The 27,153-nt window shown below is 39.7% G+C and overlaps 2 protein-coding genes and 1 non-coding gene across 11 annotated transcripts in view; all 3 read left to right on the plus strand.

Moving 5' to 3' along the window:
- Positions 1 to 10: 10 nt before the first annotated feature.
- On the plus strand, positions 11 to 15,837 carry cul2 (cullin 2). 2 transcript variants are annotated; one of them, XM_044339727.1, is made up of 21 exons: positions 11 to 121; positions 1,348 to 1,486; positions 1,730 to 1,832; positions 1,959 to 2,053; positions 5,948 to 6,053; positions 6,234 to 6,316; positions 6,493 to 6,589; positions 6,914 to 7,024; positions 8,765 to 8,927; positions 9,044 to 9,168; positions 9,615 to 9,722; positions 9,931 to 9,990; positions 10,090 to 10,218; positions 10,486 to 10,572; positions 10,782 to 10,934; positions 11,664 to 11,741; positions 11,837 to 11,903; positions 12,144 to 12,346; positions 13,075 to 13,176; positions 13,297 to 13,413; positions 15,047 to 15,837. In XM_044339727.1, the coding sequence occupies exons 2-21, from the start codon at positions 1,368 to 1,370 to the stop codon at positions 15,176 to 15,178; spliced, it is 2,238 nt and encodes a 745-aa protein (XP_044195662.1). In that variant the 5' UTR covers positions 11 to 121; positions 1,348 to 1,367; the 3' UTR covers positions 15,179 to 15,837. The 2 variants fall into 2 exon arrangements, with proteins under 2 accessions (XP_044195662.1, XP_044195663.1); XM_044339728.1 differs by lacking the exon at positions 11 to 121 and adding an exon at positions 372 to 624.
- An 832-nt stretch (positions 15,838 to 16,669) lies between these two features.
- Positions 16,670 to 16,741, plus strand: trnaw-cca. Its single transcript has one exon. It is a non-coding gene; the product is annotated as a tRNA-Trp (tRNA).
- A 3,718-nt stretch (positions 16,742 to 20,459) lies between these two features.
- LOC122972572 (partitioning defective 3 homolog) overlaps positions 20,460 to 27,153 on the plus strand; it is a 356,531-nt gene continuing 349,837 nt past the window's right edge. For 7 of the 8 annotated variants that reach the window (XM_044339764.1, XM_044339768.1, XM_044339767.1 and 4 more), the window contains exon 1: positions 25,478 to 25,842. In XM_044339764.1, coding sequence (XP_044195699.1) covers positions 25,723 to 25,842 — 120 coding nt within the window. In that variant the 5' untranslated portion in view covers positions 25,478 to 25,722. Of the gene's footprint in view, positions 20,980 to 25,477; positions 25,843 to 27,153 lie in introns of those variants that run through there. The other variant, XM_044339771.1, reaches the window with a different exon arrangement.

A 27,153-nucleotide genomic window follows, 5' to 3' on the forward strand; every position in this document is an offset into this window, starting at 1 on the left:
ACACACCCCCATGTAACACAATGGTATAGTCCAAGAGGTAGGGAAGCCCTGTAAGTGAGACAAATCAAGCCTGTGACAGCGGACAAACTTGACTTTTATAACAAGTAAATACTGTACAGAGGTACGTACTATTCAAAAGTCCACGGTTTGACCTCGGTAACATGTTTTTTTTAACAGCAGTGCTATGTTTTGCCGAGCTGTCAGTGCAAATGTGGGGGAAAATTGCAAAGAAGATGACCACTTGCTAGCGGTAGCTTCCTGCTAGCTGCTATTTGCTAGCTGCTAGCTGATTACACAGAACGGGACTTGAGCAGGAAGAAGTAGCATGCTAGGTAGAGAGATGCTAGTTAGCCCTTTTTAGCTTGCCCATCCTATTTTGGGATTGGCATTCCGCTAGCTAGTAACCTTAACTTAGCTGCCCTTATCGTGACTGTAAGAAGACTGTTTATTAAGTCACGTCAACACCTCCTTTTGTAAAAAACTGATATCGGCTGATGTGAAGTGGCGAGCGAGAAAAGCTGTGCATGATGATGATGATGATGTTGCAATGTTTCCTCTGACGTGAAATCAACTGGTATGAATGATGAGAAACAACACAAGGGGCCTTGTGTCTCGTAATTCCAGGTGATCTATCATTCTTGTAGCATAGATATGGAAGTTTGTGTGTGGTTACATGCAGCAGCCTCGCCTGGCCTAATAGGTCAGTTACAATGGTATCGATGACTGATGGTTAACCCAATGTGTCGATGAGCGTTAGTGTTACTACCCCCATGAACTTGAGCACGATGTTTATATCATCTGTTGCTGCCATAGTAGGGCAGCAGTACAACATTTAAATCAGACTATTTACCATAAAACTATTTTCTGCTGATGTCCGTGTTCACTTTGCCCGATATTCTGACAGCTGTTCAATGTATTTACCCTTGATAACTATTGTCAATGTTCAAATTCTTATAATGATGTGTGTTGTTTTACAAATGATTACAAAAAGAAATCACCAAGTTTGTTATTAATGTATACTTAGAATATAGCTTCATAAAAATGACTTTCAAAAATGTTTTTTGTCATTATATTTATTCTGCCTCCTGGCAAAGTATACCTGTGTTTTTTATTTGTGTGTAATGGCTGTTACATGGGTCCGGTTTACACACTAAAATGTTATCCATTCAGTTAGGGAGCATTGTTTTTGCTTTAAACAGTCCATACTGCAGGATGGACAGGTGGGAAGGTACATCATAAACTGAGAAAAAAGAAATTAAACCCCAGCGCCAAGCAATTAATTTGTTCATTTTTATATTTCTTTACTCACTCCTGTATTTCTGTGTTTTGTTTTATTTTTTCTATCAGGCTAGAAGAGAAACTGTACAATGTCCTTGAAGCCGCGGGTGGTGGATTTTGACGAGACATGGAACAAGTTACTGACGACAATCAAGGCTGTTGTGATGCTCGACTATGTGGAGAGAGCCACGTGGAATGATCGGTTTTCGTATCCTTTGCCAACTTGCTCAATGTTGAAAAATGTTATTAAGGATCAAATTCACCTAAAACCCTTAATTCATTTATAGAGAATCACTGAGCAAAATACTGCATCAAGTATTACATCCATACTACATTTTTATTAATTGTATCTATAGCACCGTTATTTTCATACCGTCAAAACATTAACTGCCTCATGCAACACAATGGAATCATGTTTTCCACATTTTTATTTCCTGAACTTTGACACCAGCGACATTTATGCCTTGTGTGTTGCATACCCAGAGCCTTTGGGCGAAAGATTATACACAGAGACCAAGGTGTTTCTTGAGAATCATGTTCGGCAGTTGTACAAGGTAAGCACTTACAAAAGCTCCCCAGTGGCTAGCAAAAAAAAAATGTATAGAGTGCATTTTCTTTTGTTACTGCATTATGCTGCTTTCCATAACACCTGTTACGCTTGTGTTGCATGTGTACTTTAGAAAGTCCTGGAATCAGAGGAGAAGGTTTTAGTGATGTACCACAGATACTGGGATGAGTACAGCAAAGGAGCTGACTACATGGACTGCTTGTACAGGTAACACTGTTGCCTTTGACATCATTTGTTTTTCCTTGATATTAGACTGATAAAATATTTGACAACAGTAATTCATCATGCAGACACACCATTTAGTGCTGTCTTCTCTTTTGCTCCTCTACCTCTTCTTTTTTCTCACTAACAAAAGACCAAAGCAAAACTTTTCTGTGCGTCTGGGTTTTTTCCTTTTTTTTTTTTTTTTTTTTTTGTGAGACATTTTCTCAGTTTGTATCCAAGCATTTGATATTGAGACTGTTGGCTAGTTTGGTTTTTTTTGTCTGTGCGATGCTGTTTCAAGTACAAATAAAACCGAGCAGGCGCAGTGTTTTAAGTATGTGTCATTGGTCAGCTAACAGTTGGCTGTAGTCACTGTGGTGAGTTCAAGTACAGCTTTTAACAGAAGATGTGAGGTGATGCATATGGCTTTGTCTTTGTCAGGTCTAATTCCTTGAAGTTGGCTTGGTGTGTCAGGGTCCTTAGATGCAGAGTGTAGCAATTTTATTACAAGCTACAATAATCCAGCCTACAGATTTTTTACACTTAAAGTATTACCTTGAAAAGCGTAGTGTGAAATGGTGAATTTGGCGTGTCCTGATTCATTCTAAATCAATACCCCCTTGGAGAGCTTTCAGATCTATTTTTATGTGTTCTTCCCACCAGACTGCCTGTGCATACATATGCCTTTGTAATTTATTATGTCAGACAGAGAGAGAGAGAGAGAGAGAGAGAACGTGAGGCTCAAGGCTTTGTAGTGACATAGTAAAGTTCAGTTCTTTATATAGAAGAGGGTTGCCTATTATCCTCATCAGATCTCTATGTGAATATACATGTGTGTGTTTGCATCCTGTCAAACACATATCATCATGCAGTGGCAGCTGGACTGAAGTGCCAACAGAATCAAGACAGACTGTTTACACCTTCAATCACTATCTCACACTCTCAGTCTAGTGGTTATCAGTACTCAACACTAGCTGGTTATATTAGCAGTTCTTTAAAATATCATGCTGGTGTTTGATGCTTGTCAAAGCTTGAGTGTATGACAGAAATCAGGCGGAGTGGCATTACTATACTGCTGATAGAGGCGAATGGCACAGCTGTGAAAACTACATGTCATGTAAGCTAGACTGAATCAGTCAACAGATCAGCTTGATGACAGCCAACAAAATGTGAGTGTTGTGTGTCAGCCCTCTGGTTGCTGTCCTGCTCCTTACTCCTAACTCGTTGCCTCCTTGAAATTTTGAAACGCATCAGAGCTCTGTTGAAACACACTTTAAGTATATGAATTTCAACATCAGTGTATCTGTCATGAATTAGTGGCAGCCCACTTTTAAGCACTTCCTCTTGGACTGTTGAATTAATCATCCTCAGTACTTTTTTGTGCAAGAGAAAACTTTCCCAGAAAGAGGAAAATGGCTCCAGATGTAAAAATGCTAAAATTCTGCTGTTTTGCTGTTTAGCAGACATGGCACCTATGGTGCACAAGAGGAGCCATGAACATGCAGGCAAAATGTCATTTATATTAAAGCTGCATTAACTGAGTTTTGCCCACTATGATTCATAAAAGCATCAAAACAAGCTGACAGATATCCAGTGGCCACCTTAATGCCAGCTTTATAAAGTTTTAATGACTAATACGGATGTGCTGGTATCACACTTTCATGCTGTGATCACTGTGACCAGAATTTTTATTCTATGTACCCACTTATATTTTCATACATGTTCTGATTTCTTTTGGGTGTTAATATTAAATTAATTTTGAAAAGGCAGAACATTTGTAAACATGCACATAAAATAACAGTAATGGGCTGTGGTACAGTTATACTGGGCACTTTGAAGCCACTGGCACTGCCCCCATCTGTGCACACTACTTCCCACTTTACTACCAACAAACAGTGTGGGCAGAGCTGAAGCTGACCCACGCAAATGGACATAATATGCACAGTCTTGAGACAGCAAGTTTCCTTGTTGTTAAGGGCTCTCTTTTTCATTTAACATTACAACTCAAGACCCCTAAAGTAGCTGTTCTCCAGCCAGTGGACTAGCTTAAGTTAGCATAGTAAGCCATGGCCACAGTAACTGCAGCTAGAGCTAGATAGACAAGGAGCTGACTTCACTGATCCTGCTGTGCTGTCTCTGTCTCTGTCTGGTTGGTAGAAATGAAGGTTGCTGATGAAGGTAGGAGTTGTCACAATAATGACAATATTAGAAATTGCTGGCGGTATTGGTACTATCAGAATGTTTAACCATGGTATACATTCATTAATTAATTAATGAGGGTTGATGAGCAGTAAGACACCACCATACAGTAAATGTCCACAGCACGCTGTCAAACTAAAACATTGAGCTAAAATGCTTTGCAGACCTGCACTCAGCTGATAATTCCTAGTAATTTCAGTTCTAGAGTTATGCTTAATTTTACTGTTAGGGCTACCTAATTAGCAGTTTGTAAAAAATATTTTAATCCTTTATAAATAATTTGGCCTGAATTGGGATTGGGTGTAAAGTGTTTAGAGTGTGTAGGTTAATCTCTTAAATATCATACATGGTACCAATGTTGGGTCTAAAACATGAAAACAACAAAGACAAATGCTCCTGAATTATGCTGTTAAACCATGAACCATTAAGTTGACTCAAAGGAATACTACAGTCATAAACTATAGATGGTGTTTATTGATTAACCTCCTATTGCCTGGAATGCAAGATGAAAACATTTGCAGTTATATTCTTCAGATAACAGAGCTTTAACAGCCCAGAGGTAAAAACTTTTTAATATGCCAAATCTCAGGTGTCAGCTTGTGAACTCTGTATGTCCTAAGCACATAGACTGTAAAAAAAAATAATGGGCGTAGCCACCGTGTTGTCACCCATTGGTTTGTGAACTCCCGTTTTGAAGCCTCTAGTTTGCATTTTGACCATCGCCACCTTGGATTTTTGGAGCTAGAAGTGACCATATGTGGATGAGAGGGTGGAGCCGACCCTAACACTAGCTGCTAGCTTGGTGAGCACGGTGCATAAACAGTCTATGTTTAACTGTGATAATGCAAATGCTCATTAAAACAAAATGTAGTTATATGAGACTCCTTAGAGGGTCTTTTAGTACAATCAAACGCTGAACAAGACTGTGTTAGGCGACCAAAATGTTAAATTAACTTTCATGAACTGAAAATACACTGACATAGTGATGGCTATGCCTACGCCTAAACTCTGTGTATCTGGGGTTACGTCATGGTTACCGTGGACGTGACTTGTCAATCACAAGGTAGCCATGCCCCAAAGCATATCCTCCTTTATTGTCTATTTTACTCAAAATGGGACCATAATTTAGAAAATGAACATCATGCTGTATTGAAGAAGACTTGAAACTAGCGATTGAGGCCATTAGGAAAATGTTTACTTAGGTAATAAATCAAGTGAGAAGTAGGGTCATCTCCTCATGGACTTCCATACAATCACACTTCTTTTTGGAGCAAGTGGAGTCGCCCCCTGATAGCCATTACAGAGAATGCAGGTTTAAGTCACTTCCTCATTGGCTTCACTTTTCAGACCCGGAGCTACCCACTTTCTTAAACACAGATATTTTCACAGTATTCATAAATAAAGCATTCATGTCTGCCACCGCCTCATTAATTGGCTAAAAAATCCTGGACAGTGTTGGTTTTCATTGGCTAACCTGATACCAAATAGCCACAGAGGGAGGGAGTGAGTGACCATTAGGCCAGGGTAACCAAAGAACGACTGTCTCACATGACCTCCATAAATGAATGAACTCAGTTTGGCGGCAGCAGTCCAACGAATGCTTGACATACTCATATTAGACATTATATGACATCTGATTCGGCTCCTTCAGACGTATTTGTTATCTATATCTTGACCACTCCACTCTGCTTTGTACAGGTATCTCAACACTCAGTTCATCAAGAAGAACAAACTTACAGAAGCAGACCTACAGTACGGCTACGGGGGAGTGGACATGAATGAGCCGCTCATGGAGATTGGAGAGGTACTGACTGATTCACTCACACTGGTATAAACAGTATTCTCCTTCACATCTCCAAGGATGCAAGGATGGAGAGCTTGTGCACAGAATGATGGAGAAATGATCTGTGATCCCGTATCCAGCTCAAGAGTCAGCACTGTCTGTGCTTTAGTGATAATATAATCTTTTTATTTGTCATTGCAGTTGGCGCTAGATATGTGGAGGAAGCTAATGATTGAGCCTCTTCAGGCTGTCCTGATCCGGATGTTGCTGAATGAAATCAAAAAGTATGTTTCTCACACAAGCACCAGAATGTTTGGGTTTTTTTCCTGAAATAAACAATCTGAAATGCCTGATTTGGACCCACACTTAAAAAAAACATTGTTCCCTCCAAGGTGATAATGTCACTGCACCAATACTGTAGAAGCATCAGACCTAACACCAGCTTCCTCTTATCCTACAGTGATCGTTGTGGTGAGAACCCCAACCAGAAGGTAATCCATGGGGTCATCAACTCCTTTGTTCATGTTGAACAGTACAAGAAGAAGTTCCCACTAAAGGTGAGACTCTGGGGTGATCCAGAGGATTACAGAAGCATGCAATGTGATTTATATCGAATTATTGTTGTTAAACTATTTATTTATTTTATTAGTGTCTCTCGTGTTGTAGTTTCTGTACATATAACTGCTATTGATGCTCTTTTCCAGCTTAATCTTTTAATCTCCTGTTTGTGTATTTGTTCTGATCACACCCCTGATAAATGTGCAATGTTCTCTGAATATTTTTGCGATCTCCACAAGATGCACAGCAGGCATTCATATAGGCATGTGTATGTGCACGTATGCTAAATCCTATGTGGGCCACGTCCTCTTCATGTTTTTCAGTTTTATCAGGAAATCTTCGAAGGGCCATTTCTGACAAAAACAGGAGAGTATTACAAACAGGAAGCCTCCAATCTACTGCAAGAATCCAACTGCTCACAGTATATGGAGAAGGTAAGATAGACAGATAATGCAAGTATGTGAATGCTGTTTATCATCAAGCTGCCATGTGACCCAGTTTTACCTTTTACCTGATTTTTTTCGAGTTGAGTTTGTGTTCAGCATGGATTAAAGAACCTGCAAATAATAAGTCAGCTGCTTTGTTTATAGTCAGTGTTGGGTTTCTGGTGACTAATACTCTGCGTGCAGCTAGAGATGAATGTGTGTTTATCTGTTTGTGTGTACTGTGTGTTCACCCTGGGCCTGTGTGTACTTGTGCGTGTGAACTGTCAGGTCATGTCAGTGTGGTGACATAAGAGTTTTAATCTGAGTATTAGCTCTACCATTAACCCGCTAAAGCTGAGATCACAGACCCTTAGGCAACTTCAGCCACCATGATCTATCTCTCTCTCTCTCTCTCTCTCTCTCTCTCTCTTTTTATCTCTCTCATTCATTCGTTCCAGCAATAATCAGATTTCTCTGATAGATTTATCCCTCCTGCCTGTAAACAGGATCATCATTAAAGCGTTACCATGCATTAATATAGTGTGCCTTGCCTTCCTGTTTGATCTGTCACTGTGCTGCCAAGTTAATATGAAGATTAATATGTGATATGACTGAGAAAGAGACAAACAGCACAATGAAGTTCTCTCCTGTCTGGACAGGCTCAGTCACAGTTGCTTATCTGACCCAGTTTACCGCTGTTGGGAGTTTTTTTTTTTTTTTTTTGCCTTGCTTAGTTTATTCTACATGCTGTGTGTTTATGTGTGTGTGTGTCTGCAAAAAACCCATATTGACTATATAAGCAGCTCCTTCACAACAGAATGACATTCTAGCCAATATGTTCTATACAACAGAGCTTGTTCAAGATACCTGTGGGTCCTTAAAAAAGTCTGAAAAATGACATTAAAGTGAGTGATATAGTCTCTTAAGATCAGCTGTTACAGGATTTGAAAGGTTAAAATTGTAAGGCAAATATAACTTCAAGCAAGAACAAGAAAACTGGGTTCCTGTCTTACATTTTAGTCATGAATAATTAAAAAAAGATTCATTTCTAAAGGAAAGCAAACAAAATTCAACATTTTGTCAAAGTTTAAAATTTCAAGATAAATGGCTGAGATGAACAAAAAGTCATCTATCACATGTTGTCTGACTGCTAAAATAAGTATTTCATGATACAAATATTTTTGAAGGAAAAAGAAACAGCATAAAGAAACAACAGGCTACTGGCCCTTTATGTCTCGTCAACTAATGAAAATGTGCAAATGTTAAAAACTATGTATTATCACCAAAAAAGTGAAGAAGACTTGAATAGTGGCATTTTTATTTTCTTATGTTGTTTTCTACTACTTGATTTGGTCACAGTAAGTAAGTTAACCCACATGTACATATATCCACTCTATGATAAGTAAAAACTGTTGGTGACACAATATGCAATACATTTAATCTTTTTATCGCATCAAAAAACGCAGTTTGACGTCATGTTACTAATAATTTAATTTCTATGTGTATGTTTTTAATTTTTAATCTTAGTCCAATTTTAGTTTCAAGACATTATTATCTCTGCACACTTTAAAGTGTCTGATGTTTCAGTTTGGTCCTAAATTCAGTTCCAGGTTGCATTAAAAAGGTTTGGTTTTTTAAAAAGGTATATTTGAATAATATATTTGGCTTTTAAAAAGAATATGTTTCATGAAACCAAACCACTAAAACTGACCCTTGTGCGTTTCTCTTCCCACCTTTCTCTTCCTGCAGGTTTTGGGTCGGTTGAAAGATGAAGAGGTGCGATGTCGGAAGTACCTGCACCCCAGCTCCTATGCCAAAGTCATCCATGAATGCCAGCAGAGGATGGTGGCAGATCATCTGCAGTTCCTCCACGGAGAGTGCCAGAGCATTATTCGGCAGGAGAAGAGAGAGGGTCAGTACTGTAACTCACTGTACATGTTTTAGAAAACTAATAGAACATATCTACAGTATGTGCATGCCTGTGTTGGATTGGAATAAAACTTTGTGTTATTGTATTGTTTTATCCAGACATGGCCAACATGTACACCCTGTTGCGAGCCGTGGCCAATGGCTTGCCCCACATGATCCAGGAGCTGCAGGTCCATATCCACAATGAGGGCATCCGAGGCACCAGTAACCTCTCTCAGGAAAACGTTAGTAATACAACATTGTGTGGGTGGGTGGGTGGGTGCGCACTTGCATGCCTGTACTTGAACCTACAGTATAGATGATTTTCAAGTTGCTCTCCTTTTGTGGATAAGGGCTTCTTTGAAAGTGCTTTTTTTTCATGATACCTGTGAGGGGTAGACATACCTGTCATATTCATCTCCTTTATTTATTTTGGTTTCATCATGGCTTGTTGCACTGCTAAAACATGCAAGCCTCTTGATTTGACAAATGTGTTAAAACAGTGAACCTGTGCTCTTATATTTGTTAAGTGTTATCATTGGTGGCTGCAGCATTCTGTCCACCCTTGTGGTCAATTGCTTAAAACACACAGATGTTGATTATTTTGACTATTATAAAAATGCCATATTTGTCTTTTAAGCTTCACTTGCAAATCATTCCCCTACTAATACAACTTCTCCTCTGCCTCTAGATGCCAACCCTGTTTGTGGAGTCAGTGCTGGAGGTTCACAGTAAATTTGTTCAGCTCATTAACACAGTTCTAAATGGAGATCAGCACTTCATGAGTGCACTCGATAAGGTATTAAACACTAGACTCTAATGGCAGGTGCTTCACCGAAGAGCATATTCATAACAGTCACTTGATGGCAAAAAGAATAGTATACTTCTTTTTACTGTAAAGCTACAGTTAAACATTTGTTAAAAGTAAAATCAGGTGCATGTGTTATTGTCTTTTTCACCATTTAAATGGTCTGAGTGAATGTTTTTATTTCTCGTCTCTTTCTCAGGCTTTGACGTCTGTGGTGAACTTCAGGGAGCCTAAGTCCATCTGTAAAGCCCCTGAACTGGTGAGCACACACACACACACAACCACACACACAGCCACACACACAGTATTATACACAGTGCTTTGACCAGGTCATGTCCCTCCCGATGTGTCTGTGCAGCTGGCAAAATACTGTGACAATCTGCTGAAGAAGTCTGCAAAGGGAATGACAGAGAATGAGGTGGAAGACAAGCTGACCAGCTTCATCACAGTCTTCAAGTACATAGACGACAAGGACATCTTTCAAAAGGTGACCAGAACTCTTCTAATACTGGAATTGAATAAAAACAAATGTTTCATTTTTTCTTTCCTCAGATGATATCTCATAATATTCTGATGTACAAGCCCCGCCTAGGAGGGTAGTTTTGAGCTTAAAATAGTTATATAATAGAAATATAATCCTCATTGTGTTCTTTTTTAGTATCCTCAGTAGTCCTAAAATACCCACTTTAAGAATAATCTTTGTCCATTCATCCCTGCATTAATCAGTTGTTTTGTTTCTCTCTGATTTCCACAGTTTTATGCCAGAATGCTAGCAAAGAGGTTAATACATGGTTTATCATTGTCGATGGACTCAGAAGAAGCCATGATCAACAAACTAAAGGTAAACATAGAAAAGACTAGTTTTATGTTTGACAGTGCCAGTGCCTCATCTTAAAAGCATGCAGTGTTTTAATCTGAGCCAGCATGTCATTCTTTCAATGTCCTGCCATTTTTTTTCTCTGACCGTGAAGGACATACTCATTAAATCTCCTACGCCTCTCTCTTTTTCTCTGCACTACTCCTCTGTGTCAAACACTCTCAATACTGCAGCAAGCTTGTGGCTACGAGTTCACGAGCAAACTCCACAGAATGTACACAGACATGAGCGTGAGTGCCGACCTCAACAACAAGTTCAACAATTTCATCAAGACGCAGGAGACTGTGGTGGACCTGGGCATCAGCTTCCAGATCTATGTATTACAGGTGAGGAGGACTCTGGGATGGTTGACCCGCCTCAACCATACTTTACAACCATTTGATTAAAGGCAAGGTTTATTCACAAGGAGCTGAGCGTCGGCTGGTTAGCTTTGGTCATTAAAACCCTACAAAAACTGAAAGTTGTATATTTGTGGGTCATAGAAAATGAATTTAACAAAAATGTTTGGTGATCCTGTCCAAAATTGTGGGCAGTGCTTCCCTCCAAATCAACTGTAATGACTGTAAAAAATAGAATGCTTACTGCTTTAAGTGTGTGTTTGTGCACTTGAGAATGTTAGTATTGAAACTGAGGCAGCACCAAATAACACTAAAATGTCTCAAGCGTCTTTTTCCCAAGCAAACTGGTTTTTATTTGTTCAGATTGATAAAGTGATCTGAACCAACTACAGGAAAAATGCAAAGTTAATCAGTATAAAGACTCATGCTTAGAACTTACAGTATAACAGAATGAACTGAACTAGATTGGAGCAAATATTTAGCTACTGTTTGTATGTTCTTATCTGGTATGACACACCTAAACAGCATGCTTTTTGGAGTTGGATTGTGTCCTGACTAATGCCTTATAAATCATATCATGACGCATGCCCAACCAGCGAGAGTATGTGAGAGTATTATGTACATTATCAGTTATTTGTTATGTTAACCAAACAGTTTATGATCCAACATTTTCTCCATATATGTGTTATTTATACGGTATATGTCATGTGTTTGTAGGCTGGAGCCTGGCCTCTCACACACGTCCCCTCCTCCACATTCGCCATCCCTCAAGAACTAGAGAAGAGTGTGCAGATGGTGAGTTGCTCTTGTGGAGCACAGCAGAATTTTTTATTGAGTTAATTAAAGGAGCATGTTATGGAGTGACCTTTTGGTTTCACCTTCCTTTACAGTTTGAGTTGTTCTATAATCAGCACTTCAGTGGGAGGAAGTTGACCTGGCTGCATTATCTCTGCACAGGTAACACAGATACACACATGTAAGCTGAATTGTGGCAGATTTGAATGTAAAAGTGCTTCTGTTTGTGTGACTTCAACTTAAGAGCACTATATTAGAATAGCCATTACAAACAAAATTCTGTTATTCCACAGAATCATGTTCATTTGTGGAAGAGAAGGGGGAAAAGAATAGTAAATAATAAGCTAGTTCAATTTATTATTAATGTACCACCATTCATCTGCGTCCACTCGGCTCAAACAGGTGAGGTGAAGATGAACTACCTGTCCAAGCCCTACGTTGCCATGGTGACCACCTACCAGATGGCTGTGCTGCTGGCCTTCAACAACAGCCAGACGGTGACCTGCAAGGAGCTGCAGGACGGCACCCAGATGAACGAGAAAGAGCTACAGAAGACCATCAAGTCCCTGCTGGACGTGAAGATGCTCAACCACGACTCACAAAAGGTCCGAGCTCCCATGAGAAATAAGCAGATGTTGAGCCCACAACTTTCACTGGATATTGATGGGGAGGGTTTATGATTATTGTCTGTTTTCTACATGCTGAGACAAGTTCTTATTAAGCTTGGTTAATGTTGGAAAAAACTAGTGAATCATCAACTTTTTGTTGTTGTATCTGGCAGTGACATGAAGACATAATGGTTCACCAATGAGAAATGGTTACATGTAGTCTTTCCCTAATACGCGGCTCTCTTTTTGATTAACTAGTGGACAGTCTTCCCTCCCATTTCCTTCTGCATTGATTATTTGTGGCAATTGTTCTGCTTGTGTGAAAAATGTACAGTGAAAACATCGCAGAGAGACGCCAACACAGTAAATTCAATGTGGCCACAGAATTTTTGTAACAATGCTTGCTGTGTACTGGAAATCTGCCCACTGGAAAAACATTCCCTGGTTGACCTGAGGGTAGAACATGAGACTGACAACACTGGAAACTTTCAGAATAACATCTCAGCTGCAGGTGGCTGTTTGAAATGCCAGAATTTAAGGTTAAGCAAGCAAGCATAAATATGAAGAGGACAGTAATTATGGTGTCAGCCAGGAGTTTCTGTCTTCCCCTAAGTTTTTAAGGTCTTGTGTATACAAATGTTCTCCTTCCACAACAATAACTTTATTTCAGACACTTGGAAAGCATTTGATGACGTGATGTTCTCTTCTCTCCCCTTTGCCCACAGGAGGAGATTGAAGCCGAGTCCACGTTTTCACTAAATATGAGTTTCACCAGTAAAAGGACAAAGTTCAAGATCACAACATCAATGCAGAAAGACACACCACAGGTCAGACAAGTAGTTATGCACCCATCTCAATCCAGTTCTCAGGCTTTGCTGTTACCATTATGTGTCGCAGACTGTGCTCATTGTGTTGGAAAGCTTCTCACATATCTGTCTCATGTTCAGGAGATGGAGCAGACGAGGAGTGCCGTAGACGAGGACCGTAAAATGTATTTACAAGCTGCTATAGTGAGAATTATGAAGGCCCGCAAAGTGCTCCGACACAACGCCCTCATACAGGAGGTGGGTGACATCCAGCAAGCTTACTATTGAAGTACATATCAAAGAGATATACAGGGAATTTGGCAATTTGTAATGGAGGGTTTTTGAAAGTCTTGGCAGTAGAACATACTGTAGGTTCAGAATAACTAATGTTTACCCACAAGAAAGGCACAAAGAGAGACTGTGGTGAGGATAGAAGGACACAGTAAACTGAGCATGTGCATCAATGAATCTATATAAAGACAGTCTTGTGGTGTGTATGTGAGAAGTGAGTTCTTCAGTGGTGATGTAACATTGCTATGATAGAGGGATGATGTCTGAAATGACCACCCTCCCTAGTGGGACCATGTTGGTGCCTTGGAAAAACCCCCTCCCTGACAGCTCACGCACACACACACATATATGTGCAGACTCCAATGTGTGATAGAGGCATATTTGCACTATAAGCAGAGTTTAATTCCCTACTCTGCATCTCATTTAATGTAATTCTCAGGAAAATTCATAACATGTGGTAAGTTGTAACAGCTTGGCCCAAATATAAGGCAACCCTGATTATAAGATGACCCCCCCTTTTCCAACATCATCTTTTGGAAAAATAATTTTTGAAGATATGAAACACTTTCAGACTTATCCTGCTGGGAAAGTTTCCCCCCAATACAGCCTCTGGTTAAACTGAACATGAATTACTTCCATAAAAGCATAACGTAACATTTATGTTACGTTAATATTTATGTACTTTTTCTATCACACACTGTCCTTTCAGGAGACTCCAAATGAGAGACTTATTCTCTTTCATTAGGTATTTATTTCCTTTGTGGCAATAAAATACATTATACAAACCATCAGAAAACTCCTGTATGTTAAATTTGGCGAATTAAACCCCTTTAGTGCTGACTAAACCTAACACACACTTTACACTGGTTTAAGAAACTGGCCAGCCAAGCAACATTAAGGCTACAAACAACCCATAATGTAATAATCTCTGTAGGAGTCAGTGTTACACCAGCACTCTCCACACTCAAAAAGAATATCTGATGTTTTGAACATGTAAATGTCTAGTACTCGAATATAATGCGACCCATGCTTTTTCAAACGTCATTTTCAGAAAGAAATATTGTCTTATATGTACAGCATTGTTTTTGATAAGGAGTCAATACCAAAATGAACATTTTATGATACTTTTAAGGAATATAAGCACTTTTTTGTCAGGTAATAAAACAAGCCATATTTCTCAAACATGGCAGTGTTTTTGATGTTTTCTTAACACAAGCAGACATAGAACTTTGCTAAAATAAAATGATGTAAAATTGGCAAATTTGTCAGTGCAGCAATAGTTACTGTACATGAGGAGATTTAGGAAGTATCTGAACAAAGAATGTGTAAATCTGACAAAGCATGCACTTTTGGTACATCAGTTTTGAGGTTCAGCCCAACTGGTGGCAACCCCTGTTGTCTTTTTTTACATCACTGATCACAATTCAGTGATCACTCCAATTTACATACTTTTGTTTATCTAAAGAATCACATTTTCTCATTTCAAACTATATAGATATTGCAGATTTAGTTTCAGCAGCAGCAGGTCTGTACAGCAGCATCTGTGTTTGTAACATGACATTAACTGTTGTTGATGTTTCTCAATTGTCCATGTGTGCAGGTCATCAATCAGTCCAAAGCCAGGTTCAACCCCAGTATCAGCATGATCAAGAAGTGCATCGAAGTGCTCATCGACAAGCAGTACATCGAACGAAGCCAGACCTCGGCAGACGAGTACAGCTACGTCGCATAGACAGAAGAGCCAGAGAGCGCCTACACAAAAACACCCGCCTGTGTGACTGACTGGCAGATGCAGGTTTAAAACAAAGTAAACAACAACAAAACAGACTCATTCATCCATTTAGGTTTTGGACTGTCGCTGTCTGCTGTGATCCCACGCGGTGACCAAAGCAGGACTGGTGCCTCCATCTTTGAAAACAAGACAGGTCACCGTGTCACGTCAGACAGCTAGCCGACACCACCATCCATAAGGCCCTCTTCCCAACCCCCACCCACCTTCTGATTTTAAGCTGTTTACAACATCACCAGTGCCACGCACCTGTGCGTCAAACAACTAAAAGAAAATGCCTATAGCTGTTCGAGAGGAAAGAGCTGATAAACATACTAGTCGACCGAAAATAAAGGAAAAAATAAGAAAACGGGGAAAGAATCTAGTTATGACATCAATGACACATTGGTGGCTACACATTAAAAAACATGCTTTCTTTTCTCACGTTTGCAGTTGTTGTGTGTTTATTTTTTTTTTCTTTGTTAAATGTACTGAAGTTAGGAAAAAAATATTGTAATAAAACTGGTATACTGACTATTGTATCTACTTTCAAATGTAAAGAAAAAATGAGGTGACAAACATGATCCTGCTGCTTGTCAAATAAATAAATAAAAAACACTGAAGGGTTTTATGTAAACATTTGTCATGTGCATCCATGTGTGAGTAATTTCACAGTGATTGAGACTGAATGTATACTCTGATACTTTAATGCTGTTACCATATAATGTATATCTAACAGGTAGGAAGCTAACTTTCTGATCCCCACCCCCCTGTGGTGTGCTGTCAAAACTGTAATGAAGAAGAAACACTGCTGAAAATATAACAAATACATGAAATAGGAAGCAGCTCAGCTAGCAGGCTTTAACCTATCATTAAGTTTACAAGAAGCTACAGAACAACTGAAAAAAATTTGCTCGTCAAGCTGTCATGGATAAATATATCAAACAATGGTGTAAAATCATTGCGCTCAGGCCTACATGTTGTAATAAGGGATATTTAACATTTGAGTAAATAATAGTAGGCTCAAGAGTAAATAAAAATGCAGCAATTAGTAAAATATTTGTATGTTAAGTGACAAGAACGAAAGACAGGCTTCAGGGTCCAGCGCATCGGCTTGGGACTGAAAAAAAGTGCGTCCTGTGCGCATGCGCGATGAGTACAGCGCTAGGTGAGCCAACAGCTGTGCCGACAGCTGTCCATGGTGCTGACGCAGGCAAAACGGAGCGGAGGGAAAACAATGAATCAGGATGGAAGATGAAAAGATTGGTCACAAAATAAACATAGTATGGTTTAATTATTCAGGAGACTTCAAAAATTAACGGAAGCGTTGAAAATTTAAATTCGCCCCGTGAAATGACATCCAGATGGTGACATACATGCAAACAAATAAAAATGACTGTAGCATACACACTAAGGAATTTCTAATATCTTTAATTATACAGTGAAGGGTAGCTGGACCTCGTGGCGCAACGGTAGCGCGTCTGACTCCAGATCAGAAGGTTGCGTGTTCAAATCACGTCGGGGTCAAATATTTTCATGTGGTGATACACTGCTGAAAATTGCTGTCAATATATTAATGCAGTATACATGGTGCACGTACTAAGTCTGTCGTCATGGATACGCATTCTTTCAAATATAACCGAATATGAAAGTAGAAGATGATGGTTGTCTTTTGAAGCTTATAATTTTCTCTCCTCTTTTTTTGTTCACACTGTGTCAGCGCTTTGCCAGTTCAGTTCTAAAATAATCGTTTTTGTCAGAGCTGTAGCTTGTGTTGTATGTACAGTAATGTGAAGTACATCTTAACTGTCTTTCCACCCACATGTCCACTCCTCACACTGACTGATAGAGCTCAACAGCAAGAGGGAGAATCTCATACAAGTGCAATACAATTAAATTAAACTTCAGTTAATGTAATGGCTGTGATAAAAGGTTCTCGTACATTCACCAGATGGCAATGTGTCAGTTCAGTAAAATGACTCCTGGTTAAAAGAGGGCCTTTGCATGATGCGCAGACAGGCAAAGCACCCAACCTGTCTCATCAACTGCTGTTTTCAGACTAATCTGATGATAACTGAAAGTGGCGGGATAATCTAGGCCTTTTTGTTCATTTGTTTCACATCTCAGTTACTGACGTGAGTTTGTAATGCTTTGATTTGAACACACTACCTGCTGATCTGTAGTCAAGCAGGGAGAAATTATGTCTCTTGGCAAACTGACTGATATGACTCTTAATGTTTATGTGAACAATGATGAAGTAAAAATCTAAAGCTACAAACATAACAGCATTCAGGCAGGGTCGGATTTACCCACTGGAGGGCCCCACAGGGAAAAAATATAGCCAAGGGCCCTTCTTTATTTTTCCCATTTTGCTTGTTAATTATTGCAATGTGATTGTTTTCTGGACCTTTGATTGTTTGAAATAGACTAAAAACTTGTCACATTTGTTGTTATTTCATTTATTTTCATCATTAGCATCCATCAGATAAGTGTACAGTCACCCAGTGACCAATCAGATCATGTCAGTCTGTGACATAAAACTTGTAGCTCTAATATTGAGACAGAACCATCATGGCTTCAGCTTCAGCCAACATGGCCTCTCTTTTTATAAATTTTCCTGTTCCCTATCACTGCAAATTACTGCCAATAATCAGACTTCTATGGTAGATTTATTCTCCACTACATGAACAAGATCATCAACTAAGCTTTAGCGGGTATCAGACAGTTAATTTGGAGACTTACCTTCAATTTCGATCTGTCAATATGCTGCGGAGGTGATACCTGTAATGATTGTAGGCCATGTGGCGTGGTAAAGTCCTATCATGTCTTCTATATAACCTGCTGGAGGCTTGTTTGTCCTCTTGACCTTTTTCAGAGATTGTTGAGATGGACTTTTGAGTGAATATCTTGAGTTTTCTCTGCCTCCTAAATTACTCTCTAAATTACACTCTGTCCAAGCGTTCTTCATCTTAATTTTGCAGGAAGCTTGTGGTTTACAGTTCACCAGCCATATCCAGAGAATGTGCATGACCATGAGTGGTTATCTGAACATTTAATTTAATCAAGGAGACAGTGAAGGACCTGTGTTTATTAATATAAGATCCTTGCCTTCTCTTGTATCCATTTTTTTTTCTTAATAAAACCTTGTTGTTGACCATAAGTAGTTTACTCATTTCACATGATTTCTGGGTATTAAAACCTGTCAAAGTATGAAATTGATAAGTGCTGCTAAAATTAGCTGTGGTATAGATAATACTGATATTTTCAGACAAGGCACCAACCAAGATTTTCCAGCCTCACCCCCTTAATTTTTACTGATCAAACCAATAAACTTCAAAAGCCACTTTCTTTCATTTTTCTAAATATGTAGATTTTTCAGCAGATAGTTGATATCTGTCAAGATTTAATTCACAGATTTCACATCATCTATTGGCCTATACCAGGATTACTAGGTTGAGATATGAATCATATGCACCACAGGAAGTTTTCATTCTAACTAAATCTGTGTTGATTTATTGTTGGACTAGAAGGGATCTGAATTGCAAGACAGAAAGTGTATGCAAAACGGCAGCTGGCAGCATCAGCTAATCCATGAAATCAGAGTGCTAAAGCTGCGTTAACACCATTCTCAGTGTTCACAGCACACACTGGGCCCAATCCCCACAAACATGGCAATTAAAGGCTGTACGCTTAATCCAAACAAAGAAGATTCCTGGAGAGAAGACAAGATGAGGTGTAATACTTTTTAGAGCCTGCAGATGGAGCCTTTTAGCTTTCAGAAATCTAAGTAAGCAGTGCTCTTCATCTAGATTCATCTGTCTGTCAGCATTGTTCTGCGTGAATTAAATCACTCAACTGTAGTGTTTAAAGCTGTATCTGTAACTGAGGCAACTGACCAACTGATTACTGTATGTTCATGTACAGACTGAGATAAAGTCATCTGGTGAGGAATTGATCAAGATTTAGACAAAGATGAAATGGTGAAATAACGGTGAGTGCATAGAAAACAAGTCAGCAGTTACAAAACACTGATGCCAGCATGCCCTCATCACAGCTCCCTCCTACAGTCTCGATGTAATAAAGATTAAGAGCACAGATTCATGATATGGCAGGGAATATGGATTTATTACAAAACACTTTAAAAGCATGCAAACATCAGCCTTAATCATATTAGACAGTTGTGAAAAACACATTTACAATACTGCCATCACATAAAGAGCTTTATTTTCATGAAACATCCCATCAGGGTGCTGAGTGTTTACAATATGCGGTGTTAGTATGCAGCTGTAGATTTCAAGTGGATACTAGAGTCTCTCAACTTTCACAAGAACCTGAGGCCTATATCAGATTTGAACATGCAGCCTACTAATCCAGAGTCAGACACTCTAATATTGTGCCACACATCTGCTTCAAACAATGTACATAATATTAAATTTATGTGTTGCACAACACTGCCATGGATTAGTTATGATTTTGTGCACCAGAGGCTCGTCCATAGAGGCAGAGGAGGTTGCTCTTCCTCTATTTTTGAGAGGCAAGAGGGAGATGACTGAAATATTAAAAAGAGTAATTGGTTGAAATAAACCAGCAACAAATCTCAGTACCATTTGTAAAATAATTTTCTCTCTTCTTTGGAAAAAATCCATTATTGAAATTCTGATTACAATACATCAACAGCGACACCTGCAGGACCATTGTGCAGGGCAGGCCAAGGAGGACGGGCTTTTTATTCATGCTGATCTATGATTGGCCAAAATACGTAAAATGACGTCCCAAGGGAGGGCGTCCTTTATAACCAATCAACAACCAGAATACAATATTGACATCATGTTGGTCCAATGAAAGTTTCCAAATGTCATCCTCAATTCTCTGCCACTGTATGTATAGACTGTATATAAAGATGGACGTCATGACAGCTCCCCAAAAGTGAAGCCAAAACGTCTCGATCGCCCCGTGGTGGCTGGCTGCAGTATAGGTCATAAGTCCCGCCCCCTCCATGTTAGTGGATGGGACATGAGCCAAAGTAAAAAATCAAAATATGCGTCAAATAAATTTTTCTCAAAGATGGTTTCTGTCATTTCAGGTAGTCATTATCATGCTGATGTTTGTTCAAGTGCTCATTTTTCTTGTAAGTTTGTTTTTAATTATTATTAGAGAGGGGGTTTGACGTCATGATTGACAGCGGTGACAGCCGCTCTCAAACCTCCGTCAGGCAGTGGGACGGCTGAGAGGGCGTATTCCGCGGGCCGTCATCCCGCCGCCCGACTCTACTGCGCAAACTCTGGCTCCAAATGACGTCACACAAGCAAGATGGCAGCTCCCGGAAAGGAGATATTTTGGCTTCACTTTTGCATAGCGGTAGGAAGTGGCGACGCGTCGTCCATATTTATATACAGTCATGCAGGAAAACGATAGATAGTCAGTAGCATTTTAGGAAAGAGATTACAGCGTGCAAACTGCAAACTGAAAAAAGTTTCTTTTTTCAGATTTAGCGGTTACGCCACCCCCCTTTTATCGAGCAGTGGATAGCTAACGTACTTGTAACGCAACAGCTAAGTTAGCTTGTTGTAGCAGCCGTGGAGGACTGATGAAGACTGTTGTTAAGCTAACGGGAGAATGGATTTACGGATGAACCAGACTGGTTAACTAACAGAGACAAAGTTCTGTCAACAAACAAACAAGATGACTTACAGTCACTAATGCAGTGGGACGTTATGACATGGATACTTCAACTCCATGAAACAAGAAAGAAGACATCCGATAACGTGAGTCAGATACACTTTCTCTCTCTGTCTTTGGTCGCTAATTTCTTCTCTGATGGTTAAATGTCTCTGTGGCTATTGTGTGAATTTGTCTCCTTAACAAGAATGCAGCAGAGATCATATAACTTGCTGTAGGTAGTTTTCCAGGACACTGAAGCTGTTGAAGAGTTACAGTGAGCTGTCTGGATTCACATAGAAAAAGTCTGATTCATTTGGAATTGATCCAGTTTTGTACTGAGTGGTTGTTCAGTCACTTGTTGATGTTGTGTGATTTGTGAGTGAGTATGCGGGAGGTCTGGCTGCTTGCTTGTAAGAATGTCTTCATTGTTCGTTTTTAAGCTGAACTGTATATTGAGCACTGAGCTTAAAGTGACTAGAATTAAGACTTTAATAACTAGAATAACAACAGTGTTAGCATGTCAGTTTTCTAGACTACATCTTGTATGTCGTGCATATAGAGAAGTGTGAATCTACACTTTTAGATCTGTGAATGTTTTTAGTGTTCAGTCTTTCTAATATTCAGCACTGATCTGTAACTGTATCAGATTATAAGCTTTGTGGTACTTTATATATGTCCTATACAAAGAAAATACATAGGAAACACATGTAAATCATGTTATATCTTGTCTGTTCTTGATGAGAACATAAATCTGTCGTCACAATAGAACAACACTATAAATTTGAAACTTTGTTGGCAGAATGACACATTCTAAAGCACTCCAGGGCTTCTTTGTTTAACAACAATATGTATAAATGTCTTTGAAAGAGCAGCCTCTACACCACTCAGGGGTTTTTGTTTTTGAAAGTAAAATGTTTTATTGGCATATAAAACTGCCCCCCCCCCTCTGATTTCATCAGGTGAGGGACAATAATATAGTATGATGTGGTTTGTTGTAAGAATCAATGTTACATTCTGGTTGAATATTGGTTACTATAATTCAGCAGCTTATGCTATAAATGATGTTGGTGTATGGGGTTTTAAAATCTTGCTCCACGTGCCCCTTTTAAACTTTGAGCACCTGCCCCTCTAAAGATCTCTACACTGCCCTGCATCTGAACATAAGAACATAACATAACTTGAACATAAGGAAGCAGAGATATGTAGCCAACTAGTGTAAAATAACATGACGCTGTGGGTTGATTTTCCTCCTGTCCTCCCTAGTTTTTTGAGTCGCCAGTCGCCACTGATGTGCATAGTAAGTGAGGCTGATTTCTCCTTGGCCCTTTTTCAATTCTGATAAAATGCGTCCACTCTTCTCATTTCACTTAAAGCCCAAAAGACAGTGGAACTGTCAGTGGAATTAGGTTGTATTTTAATAACACTCGGTACACAGTGTTAGCAGCAACACATAAGCATATCACACAATATATTCTCTTTACCTGCTGTTTTGTCTTGGATCTGCCCAAGTTCTCACATGACATGCAAGACAAGGAACCAACCAAGGAGACATGACAATAATCCTAATAAACACGAGTCCTCACTTTGTCGCTGTAGATACAAACTGTATGTGAATGCAGGCATACATCAACTCATGAACATATAAGCCATGGGTGTCTCACCAATGGAGCAGGTGACCATTGACTGTTCCTGTACCTGCAGTTGTTAGATCTGTATGAAGTGTTGATCTTTAAGGTTAACTTTGCCGTCATCCCATAGGGTTGTGTTCCAAATTCCTTAAATGTTGGTTTGATGCCCCTTTTTGCCCATTCTCTATTTTATTCTTCATTTGCAGTTTTATAAGTTTTCACTTTGGAGTTTTGCTTTTATTGCCCTGTGTGCACAGGGCTCGCATGCAAAGGAGTGTGAACTACTCTCATTGGACCGTGCTGTATAAATAAAGGTTTTATGGGTGAATGAAGGATATCCTCCCTTCAACTTACAGCCAAATCCACACTAAGTTTTACCAATAAATGATCACAACATCAATGCAGAAACACACACCACAGATCGGTAGTAAGATTAGAGAAAGGTCACAGTACACTGAGTATGTGAATGAATGATTTCATATAATAGCAGTCTGGTAGTGTGTATGTGAGTGATGAATGCTCCAGTGGTGAGGTAACACTGTGTTGACAGGGGGATGTGTCAGGGGGACCATGTTTGAGCACGTCTGCCATTAAGAAACCGTCAACTGACAGCTACAACACACACACACATACACACACACACATACACACATGCTTTATTTTATTACAGTCTAGGAGAAGTATTAAAATCAAAAGCTTTATGTACGCTCACAACCATTTATCTTCTTTCCTCCATCAGTTATTATTATGTTGTCTTTGTTATCGTGTTATTTGATATTTGATCATCACCAAACCAGAGTAACTTCATCAGATCACTCGATGAAGCCAATAAACAGGCTCATGAAGCGTGACGTATTTATTTTTAGGTCTAGAATTTCCTTCCATGTGAACAAAATTAGTAGCAGAGAAAATATGGGCTGTACTTTAATTGCTTTTCCCCCAAAACTTTTGTTTACCACACAAACACAGGCTCATCATACAGTGCTGTAAATTGCGGATGGAAAATTTTGCTGTCAGAACAGCAGTTATGTATTTAGATGGATTTTTAAACAGTTTTGTGTTAAGGGCCCGCACTTCACAATGAGAACACAGGCCCTTATAGGCAACGGACCCCAGTGAAGCTGCACTGTCTCTCTCCTCCTCCCTGCATTCCTGATGTGCAGTGGACATACTAAAATCCAGCCTTACTTGACTAGAGCAGTTGGGGTTAATAACATTGACATGCTCATGGATGTTGTTTGTATCAAGCTCTCAGGGTTTGGATTCCTGCCACCATCCACCTTAAAGAAAAGTTATCAGGCATCAAGGGCACATTGGGGCCCTTGATGTTATATCTTTCGTTTTTCTTTTATTTTAGATGCAGTGAAATTTGAAAAGAAGTAGTATAAAGTCATGAAACTGTTCTAGTCTGGACTTTTGGGAAGTGTTTTTCTTCTTTTACCTCTAGGGGGAGTAATAGATGTGTGAAAGAAGGAGTCTGTTTTACAGCTGCAGTTGTCAAAGTGGAAAATTGGACTCCAAAAACTTCTGCTTTCTGCTTTTCACTTTGTCACTGAAATATTTTCTTACTTTAGTATAAATCAAGAGATTTGCATGAGCCTAAGGTATGACCTTGATGTGACTTGAACACTCAACCTTCTAACGTCAGAGTCAGACACACTATTCTTGCACCATCTGAGCAAATGACAAATAAAGAAAAGGAATGGTGGGACTCATGGTCAAATTAAATCAAAGCAAGCTATAAAACAAAACTGAGAGTATTTGAGCAGAGTTATAACTATTAAGCCCAGCTATATGTTGCATTGAGATAGTTTGATAAAAGGATTGACCATATTGCACTCGTGTTCATGTTCATTCATTTGGACCACATTAGTTCATAAAGAATAAGAGCTGCAGGGAAAGAAGTGAAGCTCTGCAGAAAGGTTGCAGCTTTTATCAGTAAATTGGGTCACATTGTAGATCCAGCCTTAGGCTGATTTCTTATCCTGCACTGCAGTTTAATAATTCAGGCATATATATTACATTAATCAGTGGCATAAGTGCAGGTTGGAGCAATGCTTTTTATAGATAGATACACAAACCTGACTTTGGTGTGTTCCCAGCAGCTACATCTGAGATCATATGATTACTACAGCTCACTCTGCTGGGTTTTCAGTCTGTCTCATGCATTCAAGTATGACATCAGTTCATATCTCATGTGCTGAATCATCAAGGTAGTCATTACTGTGTCACAGATCCATCATATCCAAGTGTGCAGTGATTCCCAGACTTACCTAACCCCAACTACCAAACGAATAGATCTCCAGTTTATATAAGATAATGTATGACTCCAGGGGAAATCCCATATGAGATGTTTGAACAGAAGATAGATATGCATCAGTAAAGATTTCACATATTTGCACTTGATAGTGTGCAGAGAGAGTAGTGATAATGTGTGAACCAATAGTGAGTGAGGTGTGAATTTGAAGTGTTCTTCGGCAAGTCCTGGCAAGGCTGGATTACCAACTGGGCAGGTTGTCTGCGTTGCAATTACTTTGTGGCAATCGATTGATTGCAGGTTTGTTTGGTAATATCCACCGCCAAAGCACAATAATAGTGAAATGGTGAGAGCCATATACAATGGATACCTGCTGATATTTCATATGATGTGGATGTATTGTTATTGTGGTGATATAGGACATAAATATGTATTTTTAGAGAGTTTATCTAGTCCTAATGACTACCTTTCTTGACTACAACAAAAATAAATGTTTTATATGGTTTTCAGTTACACCTCACTCATATATCTCGAAACTACACTTGCAAACCGAAGCGTTACGCAACTTTTTGAGATAACAAAAACAAAGACATGTAAGGTGAATTCTGACACCACCTGCAGCGTGTTGATTAGTGTTGGAAACATTCTTAGTGCCTGCTCTAACATGTGTGCGCGCTCGCAGTGTCAGTCCAGTGGTGCGCTCTCGCTGGAGAAGCGTTTTGTTGGGAAGTTTCTGTAAGTGAGTCAACACGGCACAGGGAGGACGCCACCCAGCCCCGCCGCTGGATCCAATGCTGGGCTTCTCTCTTCTCCTCCGAGGACGTAGGACACGAAGACAACTTCACTTCGATCTCTTCGCAACAGCTGGGGATTTATTCGTTTTTCACCTTCGCACGCCGGGGATGGTTATTGTCGCTTTGACGCGGCTTTTTCCTCTTTGGAATTAACGCAGCGGAGGAGTAATGAAAGTGACGGTGTGTTTCGGGAGGACCCGGGTGGTCGTTCCGTGTGGAGATGGGAATATAAAAGTCCACAGCCTTATCGATAAAGCGGCTATGAGGTATAAGAAGGCGATCGCAAAGGTGAGTCCCTCTGCTCCGGTGTGCTTTTGTAACGTTTCCCCTCCGTGGGCGCGGAGCTGCACGCTGCACCCAGACTGGAGCCTCAACATGGCGCTTTCACCGGGCTGAGAAAGAGGGAGAGAGTGGGCAGAAGAGAGCCGGTGGCTGCCCCCAAAATTTGGAGCGAGGACCCCCAGGGGCCCCCCGGTGGGAAGAGGGTGGGGGAGTCCACTTAGTTAAACTTTTCATTGTTATTTCAAGAGAAATGCCGAAGAGGGATTGTTTTGGTCGCGATTTACAAAGTTGTGTTTCTGCGTTGAAGTAAATGGGGTGATGTGGATCTGTTTGGTTGTCCGTGAAAAAGTTGGGAAAACCCTGGTGTGTTGACTGTTAATTGTTCCCATTCAGTAGCCTACTAGTTGTAGTGGCAGGAAAGTGCACAAGAGTGCGCAGAGTTCATCCAAACAGAGTGTGTGGAGCAGAGGATGAAATAGGAACAGAGTAACCCGCGCTGTGTTAGTGTGTGTGTGTGTCATTACTGCAGTTTAAAGTTACAGTAAAAAACGTGTGCAACATGACAAAACAATTACAAAATATGCATTAAAACATAGCAAACTGGCTATGACATAAATATTACAAGTCCCACTAGGACTATTAGTTATACCTGGGGTACAAATACCATTCACTATACTGTAAATTCACTGGTTGTCACATTTTTTCTGGATTCATGTCTTTACAACGCAACACAGTTAATCTGTTTTTATGGAATAAGTAGTCATATTCCAATGGAATCTCTCCCTTCTATTTTGAGAAACCCTGCCTTGTAGTCATTGCCCTTTCAGTTACATGTTTGTGAAAAAATTTTCATCTATGAAGTGATGGAGCGCATGACTGTGTGAAACTCCTGTGCCAAATTTGAATGAGGCCCGACTAGGACACTGATTGCTTTTCCCTTTGTGGGTTTCAAGTGGCTGTGCTTTAAAGCCCATTTAATGACTAAAGAACGAATTAAAGTTTGGTAGTGACAGCACTTTCTCTTTGACTGTGTGTGGTATTATCATTGGAGTCACATTAATGTTGAAGATTTTCCTCAAGGGCCTTGATGACCCCAAGCTGGTTTCGCCAAGTAATTTCTTTTCTGCGTTTAAGCATTCAGAGAGCCTTTCATCTTCTCTGTTTTAGAGAGATGAAATTTCAGTAACCTTTTGAAAGGTTACAGAAAGATCTAGAATGAGGGTGAGATGCTCAACAACGTATAGACTGATAAAATACTCTGGAAAGGATGAACATTCACTATATTAGTTCAGGAGTGGATGTTGCCACTGAAGGCAA

This window comes from Thunnus albacares, chromosome 21, assembly GCF_914725855.1.
Source record: "Thunnus albacares chromosome 21, fThuAlb1.1, whole genome shotgun sequence".
In the NCBI taxonomy this organism is placed as follows: domain Eukaryota; kingdom Metazoa; phylum Chordata; class Actinopteri; order Scombriformes; family Scombridae; genus Thunnus; species Thunnus albacares.